Source organism: Aquila chrysaetos, chromosome 2, assembly GCF_900496995.4.
Source record: "Aquila chrysaetos chrysaetos chromosome 2, bAquChr1.4, whole genome shotgun sequence".
Taxonomy (NCBI): Eukaryota; Metazoa; Chordata; class Aves; order Accipitriformes; family Accipitridae; genus Aquila; species Aquila chrysaetos.
This window is the reverse complement of record NC_044005.1, coordinates 47,052,445-47,080,129: the sequence shown is the minus strand read 5'-3', so window position 1 is coordinate 47,080,129 and position 27,685 is coordinate 47,052,445. Positions and strand designations below refer to the sequence as shown.

Here is a 27,685-nt window from a genome sequence, read left to right as displayed (position 1 = left end):
GCACTGTGCATCAGCGGTCTGCCAGTTCAAGGGTGTGAGACGCGGAAACCTGAACTTCAAATCCCATGCCTACCTCAGCAGATATATCTCCTAAGAGCTGATGCTTCGTTCCCCCCAGGAACTCTGAGTTATTTAGAGAAGACAGGTACAGGATGAGCGTGCGCGTTGGAAGAACTGTTACTGTTCGGGCAGGAGAGAGTCCAGTGCCACATCGCTGAAGCCGATGGTTTGGGCAACCATCTGCAATGGTGGGTGCTTGGGATCCATATCCTTCTTGTAATGGGGAGTGATATACAATCCTGGGAATGACTGAATCTCCCAGGGCTTTTTTAAAATGCCAGCTTTAATGGTTTAAACTTTAATGGTAGAACTCTTCAGGAAGTCTGGAAGCTGGGCATTTTAAAGAATTACGGAGAATTTAAAGGAAAAAAATACAGAAGCATAATTGGGTCTTAAAGGTAGGAAACTTGAGATTTTTTTGCTCTCAATTTATGTCCCTGATGTGGTGGGTTGACCGTGGCTGGATGCCAAGTGGCCACCACAGCCGATCTACCACTCCCTCCCCTCAGCTGGGCAGGGGAGAGAAAATATAATGAAAGGCTCGTGGGTCGAGATAAGGACAGGGAGAGATCACTCGCCAGTTACCGTCATGGGCAAAACAGACTCAACTTGGACGAAAAAAACAAAATCAGTTTAATTTGTTACCAATCAAATCAGAGCAGGATAATGAGAAGTAAAACCAAATCTTAGAACACCTTCCCCACACCCCTCCCTTCTTCCCAGGCTTAACTTTACTCCCAATTTTTTCTACCTCCTCCCCCCAGCAGCACAGGGGGACGGGGAATGGGGGTTGGGGGTCAGTTCATCACACCTTGTCTCTGCCGCTCCTTCCTCCTCAGGGGGAGGAGGACTCCTCACACTCTTCCTTTGCTCCAGCGTGGGGGCCCTCCCACGGGAGATAGTCCTCCACAAACTGCTCCAGCGTGGGTCCCTTCCCTGGGCTGCAGTCCTTCAGGCACAGACTGCTCCAGCGTGGGTCCCCCGCGGGGTCACAAGTCCTGCCAGAAAACCCGCTCCAGCGTGGGCTCCTCTCTCCACGGGGCCAAAGGTCCTGCCAGCAGCCTGCTCCAGCGCGGCTTCCCACGGGGTCACAGCCTCCTTCGGGCATCCCCCTGCTCCGGCGTGGGGTCCTCCCCGGGCTGCAGGTGGAGATCTGCTCCACTGTGGACCTCCCTGGGCTGCAGGGGGACAGCCTGCCTCACCGTGGTCTTCCCCACGGGCTGCAGGGGAATCTCTGCTCCGGCGCCTGGAGCATCTCCTCCCCTCCTTCTGCACTGACCTGGGGGTCTGCAGGGCTGTTTCTCTTACATGTTCTCACTCCTCTCTCCGGCTGCAGTTGCTGTGCCTGCTGCAACTTTTTTCCCTTCTTAAATCTGTTCTCCCAGAGGCGCTGCCGCCATCACTGATGGGCTCGGCCTTGGCCGGCGGCGTGTCCGTCTCGGAGCCGGCTGGCATTGGCTCTGTTGGACTTGGGGGAACCTTCTAGCAGCTTCTCACAGAAGCCACCCCTGTAGCCCCCTGCTACCAAAACCTTGCCACGCAAACCTAATACACCCTGGTAGGGTCCCAGTTGAACTCTCTGCCCTCACATTTCCTCACGTGCAAACTAGGCGCGATACATCGTACTTAACAGGCATTCTTCAAAGTATAATTCATGTTTGTGAAATACTGGGAGTGGCCAAGCCAAAATCTTTTAGAAGTACCAGGTTATGGCAGTGGCACCAGAACCGTTTGGCAAGTGGATCCTTAAAGAGACGCTCAGGGAAGAAGGATTTTTTTTTAAAAGGATATGATGGCAAAGCTAGTCCACGGGGATATGGAAGAGGTGAAGTAGTTATGTGGAAGAGAGGAAATGTTGCATGATTCCTGTCCCATGGATATGAACCAGCTTGGGCTAGGCAGGCTGTCTCAGGGACAACAGATGCATTGGAGGGGGGTGGAGGGAGGGCTATAGACACCATCTCGCATTCAAAATACTCCACAAAAGGACGCAGTGAAAGAGGGTTGAGTGTGTATATACAGTGCGGTGGATGAACAATAGGTTATAGCTGAGGAGACAAAGGTTTATTATCAAACGTAGTCCATCATCTGGGTCTGAAAGTGAACGCATCGTGCAAGGTGACACTGAGTGTTGGCAGTGGCGTGAGGGACACGCGTTCCTGAACTTTGTTCGTTTTATGTGGACAGGTATCTGTATTGCTTATCTACAGTTACGAAACTAGGTAGCAGAGAAATCAAGGATTAAACAATGAAAACACAGTATTTTGTTTCTACAGATGATATTTTCAGCTCAAAATCAATACATTTCAGTGGGCTGTAGGATTGAAGAAGGTTAATCTTCTGTTGCCGCAGCCCATATTATGTCTCTCCACTAAACACATGCTGCACTTGGATTTGCAGCGTGCACAGCTATTAGATTTTTTTTGGAGAAGTACTTGATTTCCAGCATTGCTGGTGATTAAAAAAACCCCAACTTTATACGCATGTCCTACTCAAGCCTTTCCTTGGTTTGCATGATGAGAGGATCTGGAGCTCCCCATAGTAATCGCTTCTGAGAACTCTAAATGGGGAATGGCAACAAAAAGAGGCATTTTGAGATTTTAGCAAGAGACTTGCCTGTTAATCCATATTAGGTAAAAGTGAAAAATCCCTGTATAAGGTACTAGAAGTTTGTAATGCCATTTGCCTTGTTTCTTATTCTTCTTAAGGGGAATTGAACGGACCTTCTCATAAAGAGCTGCACGCGTCTGTGTGGCACGTTAATTTTACAATCTGTAGACTCAACTAGTTAATATGCCAACTACTGTCTTGCTTTAGGTTCTGTTTAGCTTCCATTGCTACACTTGTCTGGAGTGATTTGTTGTTGAGAAATTTGGGACTTTAATCCCTGAAGCAGAAGGACAGGTTGCTGACGCCCATGGTTTATTTAAGAAACAAGAAGGAGTGTATAGCTGTTACACAGTGTGGTGACCTAAAATGCCTGGATGACTCAGTTTCAAAGCTAGGACTTGTGTTTCAAAGCTGACTTGTGTTCGCAGGTTCCTGTCCTTCTCATAGAAACTGTAGTCAAAAGTGTGCAATTGCAGGATGAGACACACGCAAATCAAACTTTGTGCTTGCTTGCTTATTTATTGTGGCACTTGATGGTACCAGTTCCATCCCTTTCTCTCAACCTGCTGCTGTCTGGCTCGCTTGCACCTGTAAGCTCTGCAGAGCAGGGACGATTGGCTCTTCTGTGGTTGTTCAGTGCCTGGGTGAGTTGGATGCCCCTTCCTCGCGAGTGCTGAGGTGCCTGGTGTTAGGAGGGGCTGAGAGTGAGAGCCAGCTAGCTGCTGCTGTCAAGGCTCGAGTCTAAAACAGAGACCCCCAAGCCCCTGCTTACTGGGGAGCATGCCGGGAGCAAGGAGGGTTACGTAAATACCTGCTTCCAGAGTTGCCCAAACACACTGCTTTAACACACGCTTAAGATTTGTGCGTGGGATGGGTCTGAGAATGTCTGCCCCAGCCCCTCCAGTCCTGCTGGTTTTCCCTCCCAGCGTTGCAGCTGATGGAAAACCGGTTACTCTGTGCTGTGCAACAGCTTCAACCGAGAGCACCTCACCCAGCACACATCTGTGCCATGCTCTTAAGACACTTCGCTGGCGCAAGCCCTTTCACGCAGAGGAGGGAAAACCGAGCTCCCGAGTTCCTGAGTGAGTGCCAAGTAGCATGTGGGCTTGGAGGGGTACCACGACCCCTGCAAGGGGATGGAGTAGGCACCTAACAAAAGGCTTAGGATTGGGAATTCCGTGCAAGGTATCTTGCCTCACCCCAGTGTTAGGGTCCACTGCTGTTTGAGGTGTCTTGAGAGACTTACCGGTGTGTCCAACGGGTTCCTGGAGTTCTTCACTTAACAGGATGGATGGCGTAGATCCAGATCTTAGGTATTCTACTTTTTGCCTTCAAGTGGCAGGGTGTCTTAATTTGGGGCTGTGGATTTAGGCAAAGACACACTGCAGTGCTCAGCAGCGCAACAGCCAGGCCCTTTATATTGGATCTGGCCTCACTGCAATAAGTGTGAGTAATGGTAAGAGAGGCATGAGAGCAGAATGACTGTACAGGAGGGAGGGCTGCACTTGACTTGCTAGAATGAAAAACATATTTGTAAAGGGATAAAATTAGCGCTGGGTACAAGAATGCCATTTAATGAAACAAATGACTACACCTCTTCTCAGTGGCAGGAAAAAAGTGACACATCACAGATAATCAGCTGTCCCCCATCCTACTCTTGGGGTTGCTGCAGAGTAGACGGCACCGCTGGCTGGGCTGGCCGGGCTGGGGTGAGGAGTGGATCCCAGTGCTGAGACCCCCGTGCCACACGCCTCGCTGTACGTACAGCGAGTGACTGGCTTTGGTTCTCGTCGGTGGGCTTGTAGGAAGAGGTGTAAGTCTTCCTCACGTACCGGGAGAGCTGGGCAGGAGGGAGGATGTACGTGTGAGACACGGGAACATGGTCTCTCTGAGACGTGTGATTGCTCGCGAGGTACTTGTGGCAGCAAAGTCACAGGAAAAGTTAATAAAAATCGAATGTCTCCTATTGGATGCTCTTTTATCCCCTATTCGTTGTATTTTATTTCTCCTCTCTGCTATTTTTTTGCTTTCTTCATGTCTCCTTTTGATGTCGTCTTCTCTGTAGTTCCACATCCTTATTTTTTGTCCATTTTTATTTACTGTTGCTTTTTTACTCATGCATGTCTTTACTCCTTTAGCTTTCCTAAATACTTTCTCTTTTGTCTCTCTTGTCCATCTCTGCCATACAGTTTGGCCACCTTCCATGCGATGGAGCAATGTAGCCGAGTTGTGGGTTGACTTAGGCTTGCATCACCCCCCTGAACCAGATTGCATCTGCAGTCATCTGGAACTGACTACATGCCTGAACTGATAAAAGATGCTGTGAAAACGTGGGTCGCCGGGGCCTCGCCAAGGTATCCTCACATACATGTGTGTGCACGTTGATGTGCGAGTACCTTCAAAATGCCTGTCTGTTCCATCAGCTCAGCTGACTGGGTGCTCCTTTGGGCTTCGCAGCAGCTTAAGGGAAACGGGAACAGACCTGCAAAGCTCGTGGGAAGAGCGGGATTAACCCTAAGGAGGGGGATATGCCCGTTGCCCAGGAATGTGTGATGACCGTAAGCAAGAGATCCAAAACCCCTCACTTGACCTTTGTATAATTCTTTCCCTTCCAGTGAGTCCCTTTCCCTGCCGGTGACTCATCTTCTAAATGTAGACTGTAAGCCTCTCAGAGGACTGCCTTTCTCTCTGAACAGAGTAGCATAAAAAATAGCAACGCTGGTGAATAACCAGTATGATTTTTTAACACAAAAAACCTGAGGACTGCCTCGCTGTATCTGTGCTTCTCTGTCAAGGGATTTAGCAGTTCCCCGAGAGAACAGCGAAGCAGGTTCTGTCCTGACCCGCAACAAGAAGGTTGTTCAGACAAGAGGTCTCAGGAGTAGCACAACTGCAGTACAGTGGGCAGCAGACGTTTATAATAAAGGATAGGTAGGCTCTGACGAAGGCCAACGAATCTTTCGTAGCACCCACGTACTTACTTCCATGTTTCTGACCCATTTGTAACTGGCAGCATCCCCGCGGCAACTGCAGCGTGGCTTGCATGGACATCCAGTCAGAAGTTGCCTGCTCCCTTCAGCAGGTTGCCCAACACCCGTCTCCTTTCCTCCGGCCTCTGCAGGTGGTGTCCGGCTGCCCAGTCCACTTCTGTTCTCGAGACTTGGCGACCCTGGTGACCACACTGTCACCTTCCATCCCTCACTTCAGCTCTTGTCTTTGACTTGTAGCAGATCTCTTACTAGAGCCAAACTGTTTCCTTTTCTCTTTTCAGATGCTTTTGCCGTATCCCGTCTCTTTATTGCCTGGTCCTCTGGAAGACAAAAGAGTGAGAATCAGGGGTGTGTCGTTATCCTGTGAACAGTTTGAGAACTGCTTTGACAGCCGATAGAAGAAGATAGTGTGATGTGGCCACCGCAAGCGCACGCTCTTTCTAACAATTTACAGTTGCGCTATGATCCCAATGAGGAGCGATGCTCGAACCTCCCTCTGATTATGTGTTCTTTTCTTGTACTGTAACAATATTGTTTCTTTCCAACACACAAGCGTTCATGCAAAAATGCCAAAATTCTCCGTGCAGGTTAAAGTAGGTTTACAAATTAAGGAAAGGCTGGTGTGGAACAAAAGGAAAATTAAATTATCCTAGCAATTTTGCACTTCCTTGTAATCAAAGTCCTGTCTTTGGAAGGTGTTATGTAGGATACACACTTGGTGAGGCCTGTGAGAATATTCCTTGTGTCAAGACAGCAGGAGTTAGCCCTAGCAAATCACACGCTTCTAAAAATGGTGGCCAGTAAGCAATAGGTGGGCTCTCTTGGGGAAGAGCAGGAAGACAACTTGGAGAGAGCTTGATCCTCTGCGGTGTCACCGTTCACAACCGACTGACTGACAAAGAAACGAAAAGGGGAGCTAGATCACCGTGAGGATGGACGCCTCCTGTTGTGTAATAGAATGAAATCCAGTGATGTGCTCCCTCCCACTAGATCTGATACAACTGCTGTATGATAAAGATTAATTTCTAAAAATCAAGTGTAAACCTATAGGTCAGCCAGTAAGACAGTGACTTGACAAATTTTTCACTGCAGGGTGTGTGATAGTTTCATGCCTTTAATCTGCATTGCTGCAGACGGTGTATTGTTGAATCCAGTCAAGGTTGAATCCCACTTTGAATTTGTTTTCCACAAGTAGATTATGAACAGAAACCTTTGATTTCTATTAATTATGTATCTCAGTGAAAAGCTTGTGTGTGTGTGTATATATATTTAATAACAGGAAATGTAACAAACATTTATTTTTATTAAATTAATAAAAGAGATAAACCTATCAAAGCATGTTTTCATTTTATTTCTTTGGTCTTGTTTCCATTAGTACAGATGAAAGATCATTCAGTGCAAGCTCATGTATCTCAGGACGCACAGTTCATTGCATCAGGTAGTTGCTCTCCTACAAAAGTGTCTTGTTGCTAAATAAGAGCTTTGGGGTTGCGATAGCCTTTGTAACGCTGTGTCCACATGCCACCATAATCTGATGGGGACCTCAGGGTGCAGTGCTCGGGGTACGACTTACCTGTTGCATTTAGGGTAGCACCTCATACAAGATCTTCCCAAACTGTGGAAAATATCATCCCTGCATTAAGGAGCTCATGCCTTATGATAGACGAGGAGGCAGAGGTTAGGGAACATGGAACGGGACAGGGAAAGAGAAATTAAATAGAGCTTTCAAATCCATTCAGCTTATGGCAAGCAGTGTTTAGGAGTGGGATCTGGAGAAGGAAGCTGGATCTGAAGCGCGCCGGGCGTTGGCAGGTGACCTCCCGGAGGCCGCATCCAGCATCAAGAAGCAGCGTGGAAAGGACCGCGAAGGAGCGGATGAGGGGAACCGGCAAACGGCTGCAGCCCGGCAGCAGTGCCGTAGCAGAGGCAAGGAGGGCACGGAAAGCCGGAGGGTCCCCGAAACCGGGCTGGTGGCAAAGCTACGCGCGAACGTGAGCCGGCGTGGCTGTGGCAGCGGCTGGAGAGCCAGCGAGCGGGCGAGGAAGGTCAACGCGGTGACCGTTTCGGGTTCAGCAGGGATTGTCGGTGGGCGGTTGGGAAGGCCGAAGTAGGCTGTCGAGGTGGCAGAGCGGCGCGGGAAGAGGAGGAAATCTGAAGCAGAGCGGTGCTTTGGTAGAGCTTGGAGATCTTCAGCGGAGCGGGGGGGCTGGATGTGGGCATGAGCTGTTTCCCAAGGCAGGGGGAGAAAGGAAAGGCAGCGTAAGACAACGGCCCTCTATGCTGCCTGTTATTAACGACTCGGACGGACGCGGATCTCAAAAAAATCCTCGTCTAGAGAGGGTTCCTCACTGCCTGTGGTGAGGTCACTGTCAAATAAAGCGTAGAAAGGGCTGCGGGGGGCAGCGCGGTGCGGGGCTGGCGGGGGGGAACCCAGGGACGTAGTCGGGTGCGAGGCGGAGCCTGAGCCGTTTTATGAATGGGCTCATATGACGTTCGTAGGGGCGGGAAGAGAGGCCCCGGGTCCCACCAATCCCGCGAGACCGCCGGCCGGCGGAGCCAATCGGAGGACGGCCTCCGGTTGACGGCCGTCCTCGCCGGCCAATGGCGGCAAGAGAGCGGGGCCGACCACGTGGGGCGCTAAGGCGGCAAGTAGTACGGGGGCGTGTGGCCGCTCGCTCCCTGCGCCCCCCCCCCCTTCCTCCCTCCTCCCCCTCCTTTCCGGCGCGGCAGGAGCGTGGCGGGGCCGCGCGGCCCCGGGGCGGGCGGGGCCGGCCGCGTTGCCGGGTTACCGCGCTGATTGAGCGGCCCCTCGGCCAATCGCGGCGAAGCGGGGGCGGGCGCCGTGACGGCCGCGGGTCGGCGGTGGCCGGGAGGGCTCAGTCCGGCCGCGGCCGCCGCCTCCGCAGCATGGTGGTCGCCGCCGCTGCCGCCGCGTTGCCGGCCGCCGGCCTCCTCTACTGGGTGGGCGCGCTGGGCGCCCTCTACGCGGCGGCTCTGGCCTCCTACCGCCTGCTGGCCGGAATCCGCCTCTGGGTGCTGGGCAGCGGCGCCGCCGCCGTGGGGCCGGCGCTGGGCGCCTGGGCAGGTGAGTGCGAGTCCCGGTCGGCCGCGACGGCTCTGCCCCGGACGGGACGGGGGCTGAGCTCCTCACGGGGAGAACGGGCGGGCCGGCGTGGGGCCGGCGGGTGCTGCTGCCGCCGTGGAGCCGGGCTCAGGCTCCCCGCGGGTAACGCGTGGGGCCGGGGAGCGCCGGTCCTGAGCGGAACGCGCTTTGTCGGGGCGGGCGGGCACGGCTTCTTTGAACCGGGGAGCCGGGTTGGCGCCGGTCGACCCCCCCCCCTCCCCTCCGTGTGTGTGTGTGTCGTGTCCCCCCCCCCCCGGCTCCGTTTGCCGGCGCCGGCGGGTGTCTCCGCTGCGCGCGCGCGCCGGCCCTGGCACCTCATCGCTGACGTCACGTCAGCCCCCCCGCCATTCCCGCCCCCGGAGGAGCGGGATCTTTTCCCTCCGCCGGCCCGGAGAAGGGCAGGAGAACGGCGGGGGGGGGGCTGAGGTGACCTCGGTACCGAACGGTAGCCGGGGCCGGGCCGCGGCGTTTAACTCGGCACCCCCGAAACGCAGGAGCGGTGTGGGAGCGTCGCGGGGGGGGGGGACACACACACGGACACGCTCTCCGGGCTGCGTTGCGCTCGCTTTTCTCAATTCTCCCGATTCCTAGTCGCGCTGGGGGGGAGACCGTTTCTCCCGTCTTGGTCCGACGCCGCTACAGTGGGTTTTGAGTAACGAAGAGGAGCTGGAAAGGGCTTCGCCGCCGGCGGAACGGATCAGGCCGAGAGAATTTTCAAATCCGTTCCCGCCAAAGGCAGCGGGAAGGGAAGATCCTGTGCCTGGTTGGGAGTCGGTAAGGTGGGCCCTAAAAACAATTGCAAACTTACTGTAAGAGCTGTGAGTTTGAGGTGAGACGATAGTTTTTAAAAGGCTGCGAAAGGTAATTCCTTCCCTCCGGAGGAGCAGGAGGACATCAAGGGCTTGGACCCTGCAGCTGCTTTTAGGTGGCAGACCCGTAGGTACGGCAGCCCCAAAACACGCTGGTAGGCTGCAGGGCTAATTAACGTGGTTCCCCATAACCTCTGCGACAGCCAACACGGAACTCGTGTGCGAACACGTGGTCGGGTAACTGAACCTCTGCTTGTGCGAGACACCAGTAAACCAGTGATGCTACTGGCGCAGCAGTCCCAGAGCGTGGCGTGGGTCCTGCGTGCACAGGTTTGAAATACAGCGGCAACGCTTTGGACAAGTTGAGGCATTACGTACAAACGATTAAGGCCCGCATCTTCCTTCCAGCTAGAGAAACGGTATGCCTGTTAAAGATATGGTTGGCCCAGGAGACCCAAAGCCTCTTTGACTTTCTCATGTTGGTTTTGATTATGTTACTCCATTTTATCAGTTGCCTGCTGACCTGTGGCAGTGCATCACAGAAGTTTCAGTGGCCACTTTAGCTTGTTCTGCGTTGTTTCAAACGTGGAAGTTTGCAGTGCTTGAGCCGAACGCCAGCTTATCTGCTGGAACCACAAACTGTAGGCGGCAGATCTTCCCTCAGTCACATCCTCAAACAGCCCGTGAACAGAGAACTGCGATGCGAATGTCCTGTCACTGTTTTGTACAAGCGCAGGCAGCAGCAGGCCGTTGTACGTGGCCGATGGCTGCTCACAAAAATTATCTTTTCTTTTTGCCACGATTCGTGATCTCCAAGGTATGGAGGAAGAGGAGCGTTGGCAGTAGAGCTAAATCCCCTGTGTTTATTACTCCCGCTCTGAAGTGGGAGCGCTGCTGCTACGTCAAGGAGGATGGAGAATTAGGATGATGGTGCCTGCTAACTTGGACCTGAGCAGTCACTGTAGAAAGACACGCGGCCGTCGTCAGCTAGCTGTTGTGCGTCCTCTGCGTGCTACTGATGCAGGCGAGAGGCTGCTTTACTGGGGTAACTGCTGTAGTCTCCAGCTGGAACGAGGAGAAATTTTCTCAGTCTGAATAAGCGCTGGGGTGGTTTGCCCTGGAGTGCGTTGCGGCACCGGCAATAGGCTGGGGAGGCTCTCTGTTTTCTCTCCTCCTGGAAAGGAGGATGAAGGCACAGCTGCAGATACATTGGGTCACCTTGAGAACTGGCAAATTACTAAGTCATACTGTAGGAAGAAGTGCATTTCCTCCTCTCCTGGTCTTTTTAAAACCAATGGGTTTGATGCTAATTAGCTGCTGTGATTACTGTGACAATGCATTCTTTCTAGTGCCCGGCTAGAAAGCAACTTTACAAAAACTGGAAAGCCCTTACAAGCTCTTTTGTAAGGGCTCCTTACTGCCCTTTAACTCTTCTGCCCGTCTGAAATTGAGTTGCAAATTTATTCCTTGTTTTCTTAGCGGGTTTTTGGTTGCGTATATGCAATTGCCTCTGTCTGTGCTCTGTCTGATTTGCTGGTGTTTAGGAGGAGGGGGCGGTGAGGAGGAGGAACTATGTGAACCGGTAATGTACTCTGAGAAAATTAGGTTTGTACTGCTTTAAATAGCAGCTGTTTTGACAAAAAGTTAATTTTCCTACGGTCACGCTTAGGTGTGAAGGTCTGTATGCAGCTTTTCTGGTTTTCTCTCCCTGTAACTCACACCTGGCTTGGTTTTGGCTACTGTACTGTGATGGGGGTTGGGAGGGTGTTGTTTCGAAGTGGGATTTCTGGGTGCGTCTTGAGAGAGAATACAGCGAAAACTTCTGGGTCGAGTGCTCTGTACCTTTAATGTGCCTCATAAATTGGTAACAGAAGATAAGAGTAACAGCTCCCTTGCTTGGAAAACAGTTTAGCTACATAAACCATAGACTCAACAGGAGCAGAGTGCCAAGGAGTCATCCTGAAATCAACAAGAATGCAGCAAAGATGTGGCTGTTCCGCTGCCTCCCTCTAGACAGGCAGATCTGTTGGCAGCGCTGGTAGTTGTGATCCATGATGGTATTTCCTTGGGTCAGATGAGAGTGTCCTATTCTTCTCCCATTGATGGTGGTGGCAGGCAGCCACCTTGCTTCTCTGCCATCGACAGTTGGGTGTATTCTGGAGTGCAGAGTGTCTGGAGCAGGGAACCGTCTGCTGCTGTCATAGCTCCCGTTTGGAGAGTTGCCGTGTCTCCTATTTTAGGAAGCCGCCTCTTTTTCTGGAAAACATGAAATCGGTTTTTTGCCCCTTCCCTCCAGTAACTTGCTGAAATGAAGTCAAAATCCTATGGTAATTCAGACTGGGAGGGACCTCTGGAGGCCTCCAGTCCAACCTCCTGCTCAGAGCAGGATCAGCTGTGAGATCGGACCGGTTCGGTATATGCAGATAATCAGCTTTGTATATTCAGAATACAGCGGCACTACAAGTTGGAGCAATCTGATGCTCTAAAACTTCTAACATCTTGGTCATGTCAGATACTTAAACTTTTCTTTCTTTTTTTTCCTGGCTCAAAATTGCAAATATTTTAATGAGAGGGTTTTTTTTTTTTTTTCCCCCCAATTTGCTGTAACTGAAGCGAGGTGTTAACTGGAAACAAAGTTTATTTTGGCTGTGTAATTGGCCATATGACACTCAAAGAAAAATCCTGTTTTCTTTCAAGCCTCACAGTGGCTTAGAAAAGCATCCACTTCTTCCCCCAGTGCCTTTGATACAGGCATGGTTGAATAATCGTACATTTAGTGATTACAAAATGTCTGATAGCGATGACGCTTTCTCATGTGGTGAATACAGCTGTACAGTTGTATTGGGGCCAACAAATGTTTGCGAAGATGAGCTTGCTTTAATTAAGCTTCTTGGAGTTTATTCACTAGCATGCAAAAATAACTAAATGGGGGCAATTTGCTCTAGATTTCTTAAAAAAGAATCTGTAAGAGGTCATTAATCAGGATGGTGCTCTCAACTGCCTCTAACTTTCTGTAATTTGGTTTTAGACAAAACCCCCTTGTTCGGTCTTAAACCATTCTTTTCCTGTGTAAATGTTTAACAAGTTCTTTCATCAGCAGCAAAGCTGGGTGAACTCTCTGCCTGTTCTTGTTGGCTTCTTTTACCTAACATGGGCTACATTTGACTATGCATAGTCCAGTGTCTAAAAATAGCCATTTGTATACCAGGGCCACTAAGGGAGGCATGAAAAATGTATGTAATTGGGTACATGAGCAGTAGAGTAGATACTTATTTCTGTCTTTCAGGTCAGCTCTTTTAAAAACTAAGAATATGCAGGCCGATTCCCAAACTCTTATTGACTAGGAAGTTGGGGTAATAACAAGCTCTTAATCAGACCTTAACAGTAATCTTATTGGATGTATAAGATGGGACGCATACGTGAAGAGGAAGAAGTGACAGGCTGGATTTTGTGCTTGTAAATGGTTTGAATTAGATTCCATCTATAAGAAATATGCTTCCTGTGGTCCCTGGAAACAGTGTCTTATAAACCAGACCCTGATCCTTATGAAGTTCTTGGGACAACCTTAATGAAATAAGTCAGATGATAAATGATTTTAATGACAATTGAAGAACTCCATACAACCGACGTTCACTTTAGTGCTGACGAGGTGGTAACTTGTTGATAACTTTGAGCAGCTTTCACAAGCAACACCGTTTTTCAAGCTCCTTAGCATCAAATGAAATAATTGTTACCTGAAGGCTTTGTTGTTTTCTGCAAGTAAGTTTCAATCCCTGCCGCACAAATGAGCGCAATCTTGCTTTGCAGGTGTTTGGCAGTGTGCAGTGATAGTTGACAGACCGTGTCACAAATCACCCTTGCAGATTAAAACAGCCAACCTAGTGCAATGTGTGGCGAGGGTATAGTTAGTGGGGAAACAGGGAGTTTCACCCTCTCTAGGATGCCAGAGGAGCTGCTCTGTGCAACTCCCTGTTTTCCCTGCACCTGAGTGCTTGGCTGGTGTGTGCGGAGGTCTGGGGAGAGCTTTTGGTTCTTTCTCGTTCTGTAGCAGAATCACTTATTCAGGGATTTATCGTCTTCAACGCTTCGGATCTGTGGGGAGGGTTTTGTCAATTCTTTGTAGTTTTGTTCTCAATTCTGGGCGCTACGCAAACACTTCTACCCTTGGATGAAATAAAGCATGGCACTCGTCAGCCCCAAAAGTGAGGTTAAGAACATGTGAAAATATGCCAGCTTGCTTACAACTCTTGATCACGACAGCTAAAGTCAAACTCGCAGCCTGAGCTTGGAGCCTGTATCGTTTTCTTGTACGGCTATTTGCAAAGCGCTTCTGAAGGGTTACTGCACCGAAATGTGGCTCTGGAACGATCAGGTGCAAGTGTCCTAATCCTGTCTGAACTTCCCAGAAGTGCTGTGCTCCAGTGCATAGGGCTTTTTCTTTTCCCATTTACCATGAATTGTTTCCCAGTATCCATCCTAAATTTCGTCTGGTAAAAAAACTAGCTCTCTTCCTTTGGTCATCAATCCTACTCATAGCTCGTATTTTAGAAGACTTCTGTCAGTGTCTGCCTCCAGCCTGCTCTTTGTTGGACTCCGCAAGCGCTGCTTTTGCGGAGCAACCCAGGAGAGGTGGGATCTCTGACCCTGTTGCTCTAGGCTCAGCAGCTCGCACCGCATGGCACTGCAGTGGGCTGCAACTCCTTCTGAGACCTTGCAGCTCTTAGCGAGTCAGGGAGGTTCTCCAGTATTTTTTTGTGTGGCCTACTGCTACTAACATATCCTAAAATCAGTTTTGCTTCCTGGACAATATAAAGGAGTGAACTGTACTCTGTTTTCTATAATTTTGCTGTCTTTCTCCTTCTTGATTGCTTCTTTTAGGTGGCGTTTACCTTTGCATGGGATGTTACTGACTGTTTAAAATGCCTGTTTAGTAGGATTGCTCAACACTTGTTGCGTTAAGTGCTCCTTCTTGCACTCTCTGGTCAGATGAGGAGAGGGAGAGCAAATACTTAAGAGCCCAGAAGTCCAGAGTCCCATCTCCAGTTCTGCCGCGTCCCTGCTGATGGGCTTCAGCACTTCACTTCTGGCTTGTCGGCACCTATTGAGACAAAACATGTTCGTGTGGACACTGCCAACCTCCCCATCGATCAGGCTCCTAATCTCTAGCTCTGGAGTTTGATTTGGTGTGAACACTTCCATTCTCCTGGTTTTCTGAGAGATGCTTTTCATTTTTCAAGTGAAATTCTGGCTGGAAGTGTTCAGTAATGCAGAGCTAATGCCACTGGGGAACTTGAATGAGAATATGAACAGGCTTTGCCATGTTTAACTGCAGCAAGAGAGATGCATGTGAAGGAGAGTTGAATGCTGTAGTATGCTCTCTCCATCTCCAAAAGAAAAAGCTAATGGCGAGTGGAGGACAGATGCTGTTTTCATTAAGGTGAAATGAATACCCATCTCTGATAAACAGCCTGAGAGGGAAATGCTTGAAAATTTATTAGCCCGGGGGATGAATATCTGTGTTATTTTAAGCTAGCTTGTTCTCTCAACCTTCTGTGTATTTTAAAGTAGGAATACTTGTAATGGAAACCAGTTGCTTAAAACTAGGGAATTTATGCAAGGATGTAATCTAGAGTAGTATCTTGCTCCAGTTCCTTTATATTGCTTTTTTGGCCAGTGTACTTCTCTCCTCTTTGGGAAGGTTACCTGTGAAGCGCCCTGGCGAAAGCAAGGAAGGGCCTTGTGTTGGGGTGAGCGGCACAGAAGTGTCTCCGGCAAAGAAGTCCAGCTGGAACTGTGCCGGGTGTTAGAGCCCGCTGGTTAAATGCACTCCTGTGTAAGCAACAAGTGAGCTAGCAGGAGGTCCTGAGGGGGTGAGGGCAGAGCTGAGAGCGGGGTTTGGGGAAAACTGCAGTAGTTTACCACCTGGGAATTATTTTTTTTGCTGGGGGGGTGAAACATGTTGCTATTCTTGGTCTTGTGAATTTTTTCATTCCTAATCTATAGGGTTGGGATGACCATCTCTGCTGCAGAAGGGATGATAGTAAGAAAATACCTTTCCTCATTATTCTAACAGAAATGCTGAATGTGATTCTTTAGGCTTGTATATGAACGCAAATGTGGGATAAACAGCGAGGCTAGCGAGTAAAGAATCTCATGTTGTGGGGCTTGCATGTTTTAATCACTTGCCTAATTAGATTTAGGGTTGCTGCTTGTAACTTCAGATGACTTCTATTGCTCACTTATTGATAGGCTTTAGGAAACCTAGGTTCCTAGAGTACAGCAAAACACTTTTCAGGTTGAATACATAATATCGGAAAATGCTAGAATTGGGACTATTTGACTTCCTTCCCCTGTAGTACATTTAATTGCACAAAAGGATTCTACCTTAAATCTGCTATTTTTTGACTCCCGATTATTTAACCTTAATGCAGTATTTTTTTTCCAAAACTGTGCGACTTCCTAGATTCCTGGAGTTGAAGTCTCGAGCGGTACACCATCACCCGCTGGGTGAGTCATTAGCAGAGCTGAAATCCTGATCCACAATATAAGCTTCTCCAGCTAACACTGGAAAAGAGCTATATGCAAAATTTCCTACTGAGCTTTTAATTTACTCCCTTGCCCTCAGCAACAGATGGTAACACCTAAAATCCTGGTGTTTGGTTGTAGCTTTTGAAAGAAAAGAAACCTCTTGTGTAGCAGTTTTTAAAACTGGAGATGAGATGTCCAGAAGCTGAGCCTCGGGGAAAACGGTGCTTGTCCCTTTGTTTCTTTACTTATTTTTCCATTTTTATGTCACCCTGCCTGTTTCTCTCATACTTTGCTTGTCCCAAAGAGGATGGGAAACAGCTGTGTGGCTCAGGTTGAGGCACGGTCTGTGTATGTGCAGTACTTACTGTCTAGTTGACTGTACAGGATTTGGTTTTGGTTCCTTGGGTTTTTTTTTTTTTTCTTCTTTCTATCTCCTTCCTATTTTCACCTCTTAAGTAATCGTGAGCCAGGGTGTCCTAGGAGGGTGTATTACATCAGTCACGCCAGTACCCGCGGGACAGCGGCACTTCCACTTCTTGAGGAGCTCTATACTTACTGCACAAGGAAAAGCAGGGGTGAGGAGCTCAGCTCTAGAGGTGTTAATCACAAAGATTTTCCAAAGGATTTTCATGTACGTTAGAAGACTACCACTGAAGCAGAAAGGGAGAAAATTGTAATGAGAGAATGGGCGTGGGAGGTGTGGGATAAGCTCAATGGGGCAAAGGTTTTTGTTGTTGAGGGGAAAAAAGTGTTGTGCAGAGACTAGAGAGTCTGGTCTCCTTCCAAAGTCTCTAGTCCCTACTTTTAGATGCAGAGGTTTGCGGAGGTGTGCGAGGGTGTGTGTAGGTATGGAAAGCAGAAGGCAGAGAACTCTGTCTATAGCGTGACTGCTGCTACCCAGCCAGCACCTGCTTATGCTTGCACGCTGCTCTTCTCCATGCTCTAGTTCACCACCGGATCCTTGTTCCAACAAGTCCCAGTTTCGCGTTCCTCGTCTGTGTCCAGCCAATCTGTTCCTCCAAAACTCTTCCCTTGTATCTCTTCTGAAGCCTCCGGTTGACCTGTTTCGCATGGGCTTCAGCCCCTCTGCTGCCTTCCCCAGGATCCTTATCCTGCCAGCAAAGGCGTTTGATCTATAAAGTCGTTATTCAGTAATAGTTTTCACAAATATTTTTTTCTTCAAGTGATGCATATGCCCAGTATTCCTGGTGTCTGAGTCTCATCTGCCACAGGAGCTTTCCCTCTCCAGAGCGTGACCGAGCAGAAGAGGTGATTCAGCACAGCTCAGGAGTCAGATCTCTAACAGGAGGGAGAAGCAGCAACCAGGGGAAGGATAGGGCAGTAAAGGATTGCTGCACTGCTGGAAGAAGCTGCTACCCTGCCAGTAGCTGAACAAGGGATTAGAGTTAGGGTGTCTTGGTGTTCGTTCCAGCCCTCAGACGTCCTGCACGTCCAACCCAGTGCTTGTCTGGTGTGACAGAAGGGGGTGTGTGAACTTACAGTTGTGCTTAAAGGCAAGTTACTTGTCCTAATACAAACTCTTGACCTCAGTCTCTTTGTCCTGGTAGTCCCAATTCTGTCTTCAGATCTATGTCAAAACTTCAGGGGCTCCGCAGCTTGGTGTTGGTTCCTAGATTCTGATCTAAGATCCTCCATTTGCGGGACCGGCTCTTCACCTTTGCTATTTTTTGCCAACTCTAGTCATGCTCTGGGTGTTTAACCTACAGGGCCTTGTTCATGTTCCTTTGCACTGGAATCGCTTTACTGCCTCTGTCACGTGATGTCAGTTTATAAATGAGATGCCATCGGTCACAAGAAGGCTGAGCGTGTAGCTTTACATCGTGGCTTTCTGATCGAATTGTTTGGTGTGGGGAGTCAAGAAGGTAGGTGGAGAGCTCTTCTGCGTTTTTCCTCCTTGTGCTGGCACTGGGGTTTGTCTTTTTCTGCAGCGACCTTGTTAAGAAGTCTGCCCCGCAGAAAATCAGTCACTTTTGGCTGTTTATGCTCCCTAGACTCCTTTGCCGTGGGTCAGATGAGTTCCAGCGCTGGTGCAACAGAAGGGAAACTCAGCAGTATCATGAAACTGGATGTTGAGGATACAGTTAAGCCCAGTAGTCAGCTTGAGTTGCTCCAAGACCAGGAGCTGCCAAAAGAATTGCTTCTGCTTTAGTCGCTGGCTGTGAGCTCTCACTGTGTTGCCTCTAGTCGATACGTGGTGGTGGTGTGAGCGAGCTTCTTGCTAGCGTGGCTGACGGCTAACTCTGCAAGAAAGACCAGCTGCGGGGTTAGCTGGATCAGCTTGCTGATTTGCCTGAAAAGCAATTAGTGAACAGATGCTGAGGAAGCAGGTAGGAATGGATGGTTGGGTGACATCCTGCAGCTACGCTGGCTTAAACTGAGCCTAAAACTGCGGGAGGAGCCTGTTGCCAGTTCTGTTTGGCCTCGTCTTGACGGGCTATTCCGAAGTCTTGTTTTGCTCGGTTCTATGTGGGTCAAGGTGGGCGGCATGTACGCGGTCCTCTTGTGGGTATGTTGAGAGGCTTGTTTGTGAGCTGCAGAGAACAGTTTTGGAGGTCCTTGCTAACAAGTTTTAACAAGCTCCTTTCCTTTTTGAAGGCTAGGATAATGATCTTGTATTGATTTGCTAGTTAGGGAATTAATTTTAAGAAGTAAAACTTTTTGCCGCTCCTTACACAGTAGTTTTAGTACCCTATTCTTTCTGTGGCCTCATGCTTGGGGACAGACCAGTTATAGTTGGCTATATCTAAAACTCTAACTCTGGTAACTAAAATCTTGATGTTTTACAGTGTTTGAAAATGGGGGGGGAGGGGGGAAGCGGAAATCTGTTCATCTGGAAGTAATTTTGACTAAAATTTCTTGGCTTACAAAGAAAGAGGTGAATTTTCAAGCTGCTAGCTACGCAGAATTGTGGTAGGATCTCATCACAGCTGGATTTGTCACTTCTATGCTGTCGTCGGTTGTGGTTAAAATCAAAGTGTAGAAGTTCTGATATGAAACATTGCCTTGCCAACATATGAAAATAATGCATTTGTTCAGAGAAATGTTAGTGTGACCTACCAGTATAGACTAGCTTGTTTCAATTGTTTCAGTCACTGTTAGTAAGCTTTGGATTGAAACCACATCTCCTATGAACTAACCTAGAATTTGTCTCCTTGCAGCTTTGCTGCTTTTTTTTTTTTTTTTTTTTTTTTTGCTGCTTAAGCTTACTTTCAGCACAAATTCTGTACAAATGGAGGAAGTAGATCTGAGTAAGAATATATCTTACTTTATAAGTGCATACTGTTTTAAAATAGCCTTTACTGTAGAAGTTGGTTTATATTTTCATTTTTAAAGCCTTATTTTGGGGGGAATTAGTGGTATGACGTGTATAAGCAAGGGATGCTAATCATAACCTTTAATGCTCAGTCCTGTCCTGCATATAGTCTCACTAGCTGTGGATCTTCTGCAGTCTCAAGTTTTGTCCTTATTCCTAAATCTTGGAGCAGTGATCATGTTCTTAAAACGACTTGATTTTTTTTTTTTCCTCCTTAAGGTGTCATAGTACTTTTGATGCAAGCTACTTCCTCTAGCCACAATGGCCGTTTTTAGCGTGAATGATGTTCCAAAGTTCAGTAGTGCATTAGTTTGCAGGTGAGGTGGGCTGTTCTGCCTCTGACAGTGACCCAGCCAGACTGTGCTGTGCCCCAGCTGGCCCATATTCAGAGTGCTGATGTCCATGTACGTGTCCTGGTGCTTATGGGACCTTGTCGAGGTGGCACTGGTTGGCTGACCGTGTTGTAAGAAAGGTTTACGGGATCCAAAGGAGAGCTGCAGAGTTGGTGGAACAGTTCCTGTTGGCAGGGGGGGAGCTTTGTGCTATTTTGAGGGGTCTCTTGAAAGACAGGCTAGAAGGACCTGGGGATAATAAAGCTGTTTTGGCAGGCTGGTTCTGGTCAGTGGACTAAAGGTACCAAAATCGGTCTATGCAGAGGTGGTAAGAGCAACCTCCTTTGCTCCTTCCTAGTGTCTGACTTCTAAAGGAGGGTTTTCTCTTGGACCAGAGAGAGAAGTCCACTAGCCGTCCCCCTGTCCCACTCAGGGAGGAGTGGGGGGAGCACTACTGGAAACCTTTTCTGTTGTTTGTTCCTCTAGTGGAAGCTGTAAACCTTTCTAAATCAAAAAGTCCTTGAGAAGTTGGGATAGGAGAGCTGCGAGGATGGGATGTCAAAAAGGGAGGAAAGCATCAAATGGAAAAAGAGGGATGGGGCAGGAGGTTCATAAAGTCAAACAGGGTGCCAGAGGGGTGCAACCTATTGCGGGTGCTGCTTTCCAGAGCATCCAGGTAGTTGGTGGATGCTGTTCTCCCTCCGTAGCGTTACATCTTTGGACAGAGGGTGTTGCTGGAAATTTGTCTGAGCTTCCTTTTTTTTCCTGAGCCATGGCCGGTCAGCTTGCTTGGGACGAGCTGAAGAGTCCCGCCACCGCTTGCTTGAGTGGAGGACTCTCTAAATGAAAAGGGCATGGGGGAGATTGCAGTGAAACCCTTGGAAGGAAATTGTGGTGGATCTTGATGGGGGCGTGTGTGTGCTGCATTCTTGGTGTAAGTGTCCAGAGAAGTCTCCCCCTTGCCAGGAGCAGGGTACACGTTGAGGAGGACACGGTGAATATCGCTGCGTCTGTGCCGGTGCTCCCCGATGGAGCCAGGGCTCCGTGGGACCTGAAATCCACGTGGGGCGAGGGCCGGCCCGGGGGTGCTCCCCTCTGCCTCGGCTATGGGAGAGGGGAGCACGCAGGGCTGTTGGCATCAAGCGAAAGGTGAGCGCTCTGCGCGGGCACCGAGGGGTGCGGGGAGCGCTCCCAGCCGCGCCGCTTCTTCTGTCCGCCGCCGGGCTGCGAAGAAACGCGCCGGTAGCCCCGGGCCGGTCCTGCTGGAAACCAGGCTCTCCGGAAATGCCGGTTGCCGGCCCGGAGCGCGTTTTTAGCGTCCAGAGTATCGGTCACGTTGCGTGCCGTGACGCGGACGCGCTGCCGGGGCGGGAGGCGCGGGGAAATGGCCGCGGGGCGGCGGTTCGGCGGCTGCCGCCCTCTGCCCGCGCGTCCCCGGCCCGCCGCGCCGCGGCACTGCGGCGCCCCCTGCCGGCCGCGCCCGGCGGCGGTTCGGCGCCGTCGGTCGGAGCCGGTGCCGCCGCCCCGCCGCGCCTCCCGGCGGGAGCCGGCCTGGCTGCCCGCTGGCTCCGGCGGGCGGCGGGCGAAGGCCGCCCCCGAGAAGGGTTAACGCCGCCTTACCTCAGCCGCCCCGGGAGGGAGGGAGGGAGGGAGGGAGGAGTGCCGTCACTGCGGCGGCTCCCGCGCCCGTTACCTAACCGGTGACATAACGCGCTCCCTCCGCTCCGCTTACGAAACGCCCGGGGCCAGCACTGGGGAGGGTTCACAGACCCTGCGGGGAGGTGGCGGGGCCCTTTTGGAGCCCGGCCGGGGTGCGACTGGCTTCCTCCTCCCGGGATCCCCGTTATTCCCGGGGTGCGGGATGCCCCGACTCCCAGCCCACCCGCCCCGAGGGGCTGCGGGCCAAGCCGGGAGGAGGAGGAGGAGGAGGGAGTTCTCCCCAAGTTTCATTAACAGTTCGCAGCGAGCCGGCCGTGCGGGTTGTGAATGGACGGCGCCCGCCGTTATGAATCGGAAGGGGCGCCATTCATCCGCCGGACCCGGCAGCCCGAGCCGCGCCCGGGTGTGACGGAACCGTGGGGGGGGGGAACCCACGCGGAGCCGGGGTGGGGGGTCCGCAGCCGCCTCGCGTGACGGCGACACTGGTCCACGTGCGGCCGGGGGGGGGGGTGTGGGGGGAGCTGGGGACTGCTGAACGCAGCCTGCGCCAGCCCGTGCGGTGCCCACGGGCCCTTCCTCGGCCTCCCTGCTCCGCCAGGGAGAAGAAAGTGCATCGAATCGATTGTAGCTGAAATATTCACGGAGGCTTGATGTGAGCCTCGTTTCCAGAGGAAAAGCCGGGGGGTTTTCCGCCGGGGAAAATACTGCAAGTTTTCAAGGGCTCGGAGTGAAATATAGAAGGCATCGGTGGCTGTTTCTTTATTTAGAAGTGGGAAGGGAGAGGCAGTGTTGCCTGAGCTTTTTCCTTCAATCTTTAATGCAAACACCTATCGCAAAACAGTGCTGATGCACGTTAAAACAGTCGAGGATTTCTAAAGCGCTTTAACGTAAGAGTCTCCCTAATGCTTGATGGTAATTTATCGAGGGCATTTCTCATGAGACAGCTGTTACCTTCCAAATTGATTAACTTGGGCGTGTTAACATCATCCCCCCCCCCCCCCGGATAGAAGTACTCAATTAGAGCAAATGTAATTAAGAGCATGGGATGGAAGGGACCTCTATAGAACAATAACTACCAAATATTCTCATTTTAGCTAAAACTATATATATATACTTTTAGGGCCAAAAAATTCAGAATAGTCTTCAGATCTGATCCGTTTCTAGCACTGCACGTTTGTCTTTCGGCTCTAAGCGACCCCTTTTATGAATGGTAGCTTTTGCTCAATTGAAGAGACTAGTCTGTCCTCTGTTCCTTCTTAAAGTCTGTGGGCTAGAGGGTGCTGCTGAGCACTTGAGGAATCCTCCTGACAATGCGGAGAAGAAAGACTTTTTAGAAAGGTGTGGTTTGAGCTTGTTTAAGCTTCTGTTCAAGAACTGCAGTGCACAAAAGCAAGATAATCAGATGACTTCTAACTTAAACAAAATTGCACTTGTGTATCGGTTTCTAGTGCGTAGGCTAGAATGTAAAGTGCGGACTTTAAACAAAATAGCGCGGAGTACCTTGCACTTGTAGGCAGGGTATCTTTTGAAGAAAAGTTTAATGGCTTTTCAGGAACTTTAGACTTTGTCTTTTTTTTTTGTATGAACCATCTATTTGAATAGATTGCCTCTCATCATAATTAGGGTAACTTCTGAAGACTCTAGAAATTGAAATCCTTCTTCTCTACGTTTTTAAGGGTTGCCTTTATAACATCTCAGCAGCTGAATAAAGACTTCCCAGCTACATCAGCTTTTCTCTGTGCTTGTCTTTGCATCTTTTTAACAGCACATTATCTACTAAACATACTCTTAAAGCCATCTTTGACGATGCACGAGAAGCTATTTCCAGTATGACTGAGAGGGCTCCGCTTTTAACAGAAATAACGGTCTTATTTAGAGTGAGAGGTTATAAAAGGTTTAGAGCCATTCCTAGCATAGCAAAAGCGTGCGCACCAGCTTCTCGAGGATCTTGGAGTGCACGCGATCATGCTTGAGCCTGTGAGAGGGGATACCCTGAGGGGTGTTTTCTTCTCTCCCCAGAAGTGCTACGTTAGCAGTTGGTTCAAGCACGATTGCACAGATAGTTCATTTCAAACTAGCGGGGGAAAAGGAGGAGGAGTCACATTGGATGTTGTTTTGTGTCTTGGGTAGCAACAGGCAGCTTAAATGGTCTCGTTCACCTTTTTTTGTACTTGGGAACTGAAGATTTGGGTGACCTGAAATTCTGGATCTTTCCATGCGGCAGGAGCAGAAGCATAACCTTTTACTAGAAGATATAATAATATCTCTAAACAAGAAGATATTGCTTCTCTCTTACTGTATACTACTTCAAGAAGCCATCTAGGCTAATTAGTGTTCTAAACCCTTCTATTTTATTAGCTAATTTAAGTGCTGGAGACTTTTACCTGTAGTGGTCACATAAGTTTCAGTCCTTATTTATCCTAGACAAGCTGCACACAGATGTAATAAAGGTACAATAGATTCACCTGCTCACTTAAAATTGCGAACGTCCTGCAGTCCCACAGTTCTGCAGCCTCACGTGAGGAGCGGTGGGCTGGGTGAGTGGGAGCAGCTCTTTCAGGCTCTCGTGACACCGGTGACTTTCTCACCTCTGTGTCTAAGATGACACATCTTACGTTGCTGCTCTGCTCTTCCTTCGTCTCAGGAAAGGCACTAGGAACTGGCTATGGGAACTGGCCCGGTCTCTTGGCTTGTTATTGCTCCTGTGGCGCAGGAGTGAAGCAGACATACGCGTGCTTGTACTCTCGCTTCCTGCTGTATATACGTTAAAGGGCCCGAGCTTGCTTTCCACAGTCGTCATCCTGCTGCCACCTTCACAAGGCCTTGTAAAATTCCCCATGTGATGCTCCCCATACTGCTGTTCTGGGGCTTCAGGTATGGAAGTCTCTGTGCTTCAACTTCCCTACTTTTGAGCGGGTTACACGGTTTGGGCATGAGTCTTGTTGCCACTTCAGCTGTTCTGCAGAATCCTTATTTTCATACCTCTTGTGTCCCTAGAGCGAATGCTAACTTCTCAGTGTACAGCTTGTCTTAACGTTGCTTCTAGCCAAAATGAATAAAATATCACTGGGTGTCTTCCTGCCTCAATTTCTGTTCTACTTCTGAAGCAGTCAGGATCTCTAAGAGAGTTTAATTCCCTGTTCTGTATATAGCTTCTGAATGAAACCTATCCAAGTCTCGCTGCTTTGCAGCCGGATTCCTTTTTCCCCAGATAGCCTGCGGATGTTACAAATTCTGCCTACATCGGCTTCCCCACGCTTTTGTTGGAGGGGGAGGAAGTAAATATGTCGTGTGGGTGGTGGGGAGGCAGAACTTGACTGCTCCAAACAAGTAGTAAAGACTTGTCAAGCTTTTCTACTTCTGTCTTTCTTGCATGGTACATGACATCATGAGAACTCATGAAGAGGGGAGGATCTCAGATATATCCTAAAACAAAGCAAATGCTTTTGCTGTGCTCAGATCCGTCTTTACACCTGCTCTCTCCTGATCTGTTACACACTGTAGGAGCTGAGGTGTAAAACTTGAAACGAATGTTAATGCTACTCATGCTAACTGCAGGCTGTGCAAACTGGCCTGTGAAGCAAGATGCAAATTGACTCGTGCTCAAGTTGGTTTTTGTTTTACGGCTGCTTAAAAAAAATAATCTAACCCTGCAATGTAATCAGGATGTTAATGTAGAGTTTAAATAGATCACGAGGGCAAAGGTTTGGAAATACAAAACCAACAAAACCCAAGCCAAATGCAAGTTGTTATACATACGTGATAACATGCAGGGGAATTCCTCCTGAGCCCTAAATGCTGGCCATGACTGATAAATGGATGGTCTGAAATAGTAGGTAAGAGCTGCTATATATACCCTGCATGTGTTAAGCAGAGGAATCAAACTCTGCATGGCAGCAGATTGGGCTCATGCATTTATTAATATATTGTGTCCATGACCACACATTCAATACAGTAAGTGTACTTTTTTTTTTTATGGCCCTTACATGTCGTCTTCCCCCATAGGCCCCTGGAAATCAGAAGTCAAACAAAAGTAGTTTCTTGGGTAGTTCTGACTTTGGGAATACATGTGTTATTTTGGGGGAGGGGGCAGGTGGAATTTGAGTTTATAAGGGGTCAGTGGAAAACTTACCAGTAAGCTTGAACCAGCTACATGGAGGTCCACATGGCTATTGCAAAACCCAAAGGATCCACAGATCCAAAGGGCTGAAAAAATCCTCATTCTAAAAATAATTTTAAAAAGCCCTAGCATTTCTGGAACTCTTCTTGTTTTTAGAATATTTAGCTATTGAAACAGTCACATAGCAGAAATGTGTCTTAACAGTTGTCAGTTAGACAAGAGAACTTTTTAAAAGATCTCCAAGAATGGAAATAGCTTTGGGAAGGATTAAATGTTGTATTAGCTTTGTGGGCTTTTCGAAGTCTTTGCAAAAAATTCAGCAAGGAAACCAAGGTGCTTCATATTCCAATAGAAAATCAAGAGGTCAGAAAATCCCTATACCATGTTGTGTAACTTTCTTGTCGTGTACAATGCAGGGCAGGTGTATTTGCTGATGGGTGTATATATACGCTTTTTCTCTTCATGTGTAAAATCTAACTCTTTCTTGGAAGATACAACTTTAAAAAGGGTGACCTGTGGGTAATATGCTGGTGCAGAGAACAGGAAGGTGTCAATGCAGGGTTATTGGGTACCTTGTAACACGTTTTAGTATGGCTTGGGCCCTTAAATGAAAGGTTCTGGGAGAGCCCTTGCAGCTATTGCATCACTTGCCAAAAATAGCATCTTTACTGCATAAGGCAGCCTGTCTGCAGTGTGGATAGGCTTGAGAAATTAGTGCTTAGTGCTTCTTGTGAATGATGTTCAGTCATTTTTGCTTCTCAGCTAAGCAGGTTTTTAGTCTAAATTTTGAGGCGGAATGAAGTAAAAGGTTTTATTTTCTGTCTCTGGGGGTGGGGTGAGTTTGAAAATAGCAGTGTCCACAGTTCTGTCTGCAGCATGATTCTAAAAATACATTTTTAAGCTTACTGAAATTACAATTTAAAGACACTGATAAATATGTTCTTATATTGTAATTGTCTGGGGAAGGGAAGAAAAAAAATTGCTTTGTGCAGAATGAGGTAGTCTGCTATTCTCATCAATCACTTAAAATTTAGGAGTGTTTTTTTTTTTTTTTTAAATTGCAGTTATACAATGCAAGCAAAGTATAATGCTAATCTAAATTCTTATTAAAAAAAAAAAACAAACCATAAACCCCAAATCCCTTCCCTTGAAAATAGAAGGTATGTTCTACAGTGGTTTTTTCCCTTCTCTTATTCTGAAATCTTAGTCAAGATGTACCAGCAAGGGAGTGTGTTTGTATTCCAGTGGTGTTGCTGAACCAGACAGGTCTGCAGCACAGCATTTTATTTTTAGACTCTGGGTTGCCATTTTTATCCTGTAAAAAATATTCATCAGTGTCTGGGTGACAGGCCATCAGTTTTTATAAATGTGTCAGACCACGTTTTTTCCACCTCTCTCTCTACTTCTCCTTTTATGTCCTGCTGTATACATTTCTTTTTGGGGGGAAAGGGAGAGGGGGAACGAGGGTGCGGGTTTTAATTCATGCATTAGATTTTTCAGTTCACAGATCTTTAGCGTCACACGGTTCATTCATCTTCTGCACTCGGCTGCTTACGCAGCTTTGCTTATTGTCTGCAATGGGTGAACTGTTCTGGTGCATAGAGCTGAAGGCATGGGAAGGGGCGATCGGGTTTGCTGCTGGACTGATTGCCTCAGCTGCCCTCTCTCTGCTCGCCCCCAAAATACCCTGATGTGGCAGTGCTATTGAGAAATACCTTCGTGTATGGTTTCGGGGTACTCGTCAGGTTATAAAATTAGTTCCTGGAGCAGCTCTTGAAGATCTCTTTGCAATAAATTTATATAGGTCAGCTGACTTCTATTTTTAGAAGTGGGGAGATCTCTTCTGGTCTGGGATATTGAGAAGTGGCTAGTGCATGGCAGCAGGGGCTCCAAGCAAGCCAGTTTTAGGATAGTGAGGCAGTAACTCTCACTAAGCGTGAGTTTATCACACAAATTTCTCTTCATGGCAGGAGTGCCACATATTACAGTTGCTTTCTAGGGTGCTGGACTTCTGAACCTCCATAGTGCAGCTGCCCTTTATATGTGTGGAAAGCCTGAGGCTTTCATAAAAAGTACAGATTAGAATGAATCGTAGAATGGTTTGGGTTGGAAGGGACCT

General features: G+C 48.8%; 1 protein-coding gene across 1 annotated transcript in view; it reads left to right on the top strand.

Moving 5' to 3' along the window:
• The first annotated feature begins 8,518 nt into the window (after positions 1-8,518).
• Positions 8,519-27,685, top strand: part of HSD17B12 (hydroxysteroid 17-beta dehydrogenase 12) — a 91,212-nt gene continuing 72,045 nt past the window's right edge. Inside the window, exon 1 of the mRNA XM_029997858.1 lies at positions 8,519-8,745. Within this exon, the coding sequence (XP_029853718.1) occupies positions 8,568-8,745 (178 nt within the window). The 5' untranslated portion in view covers positions 8,519-8,567. The remainder of the gene's footprint in view (positions 8,746-27,685) is intronic.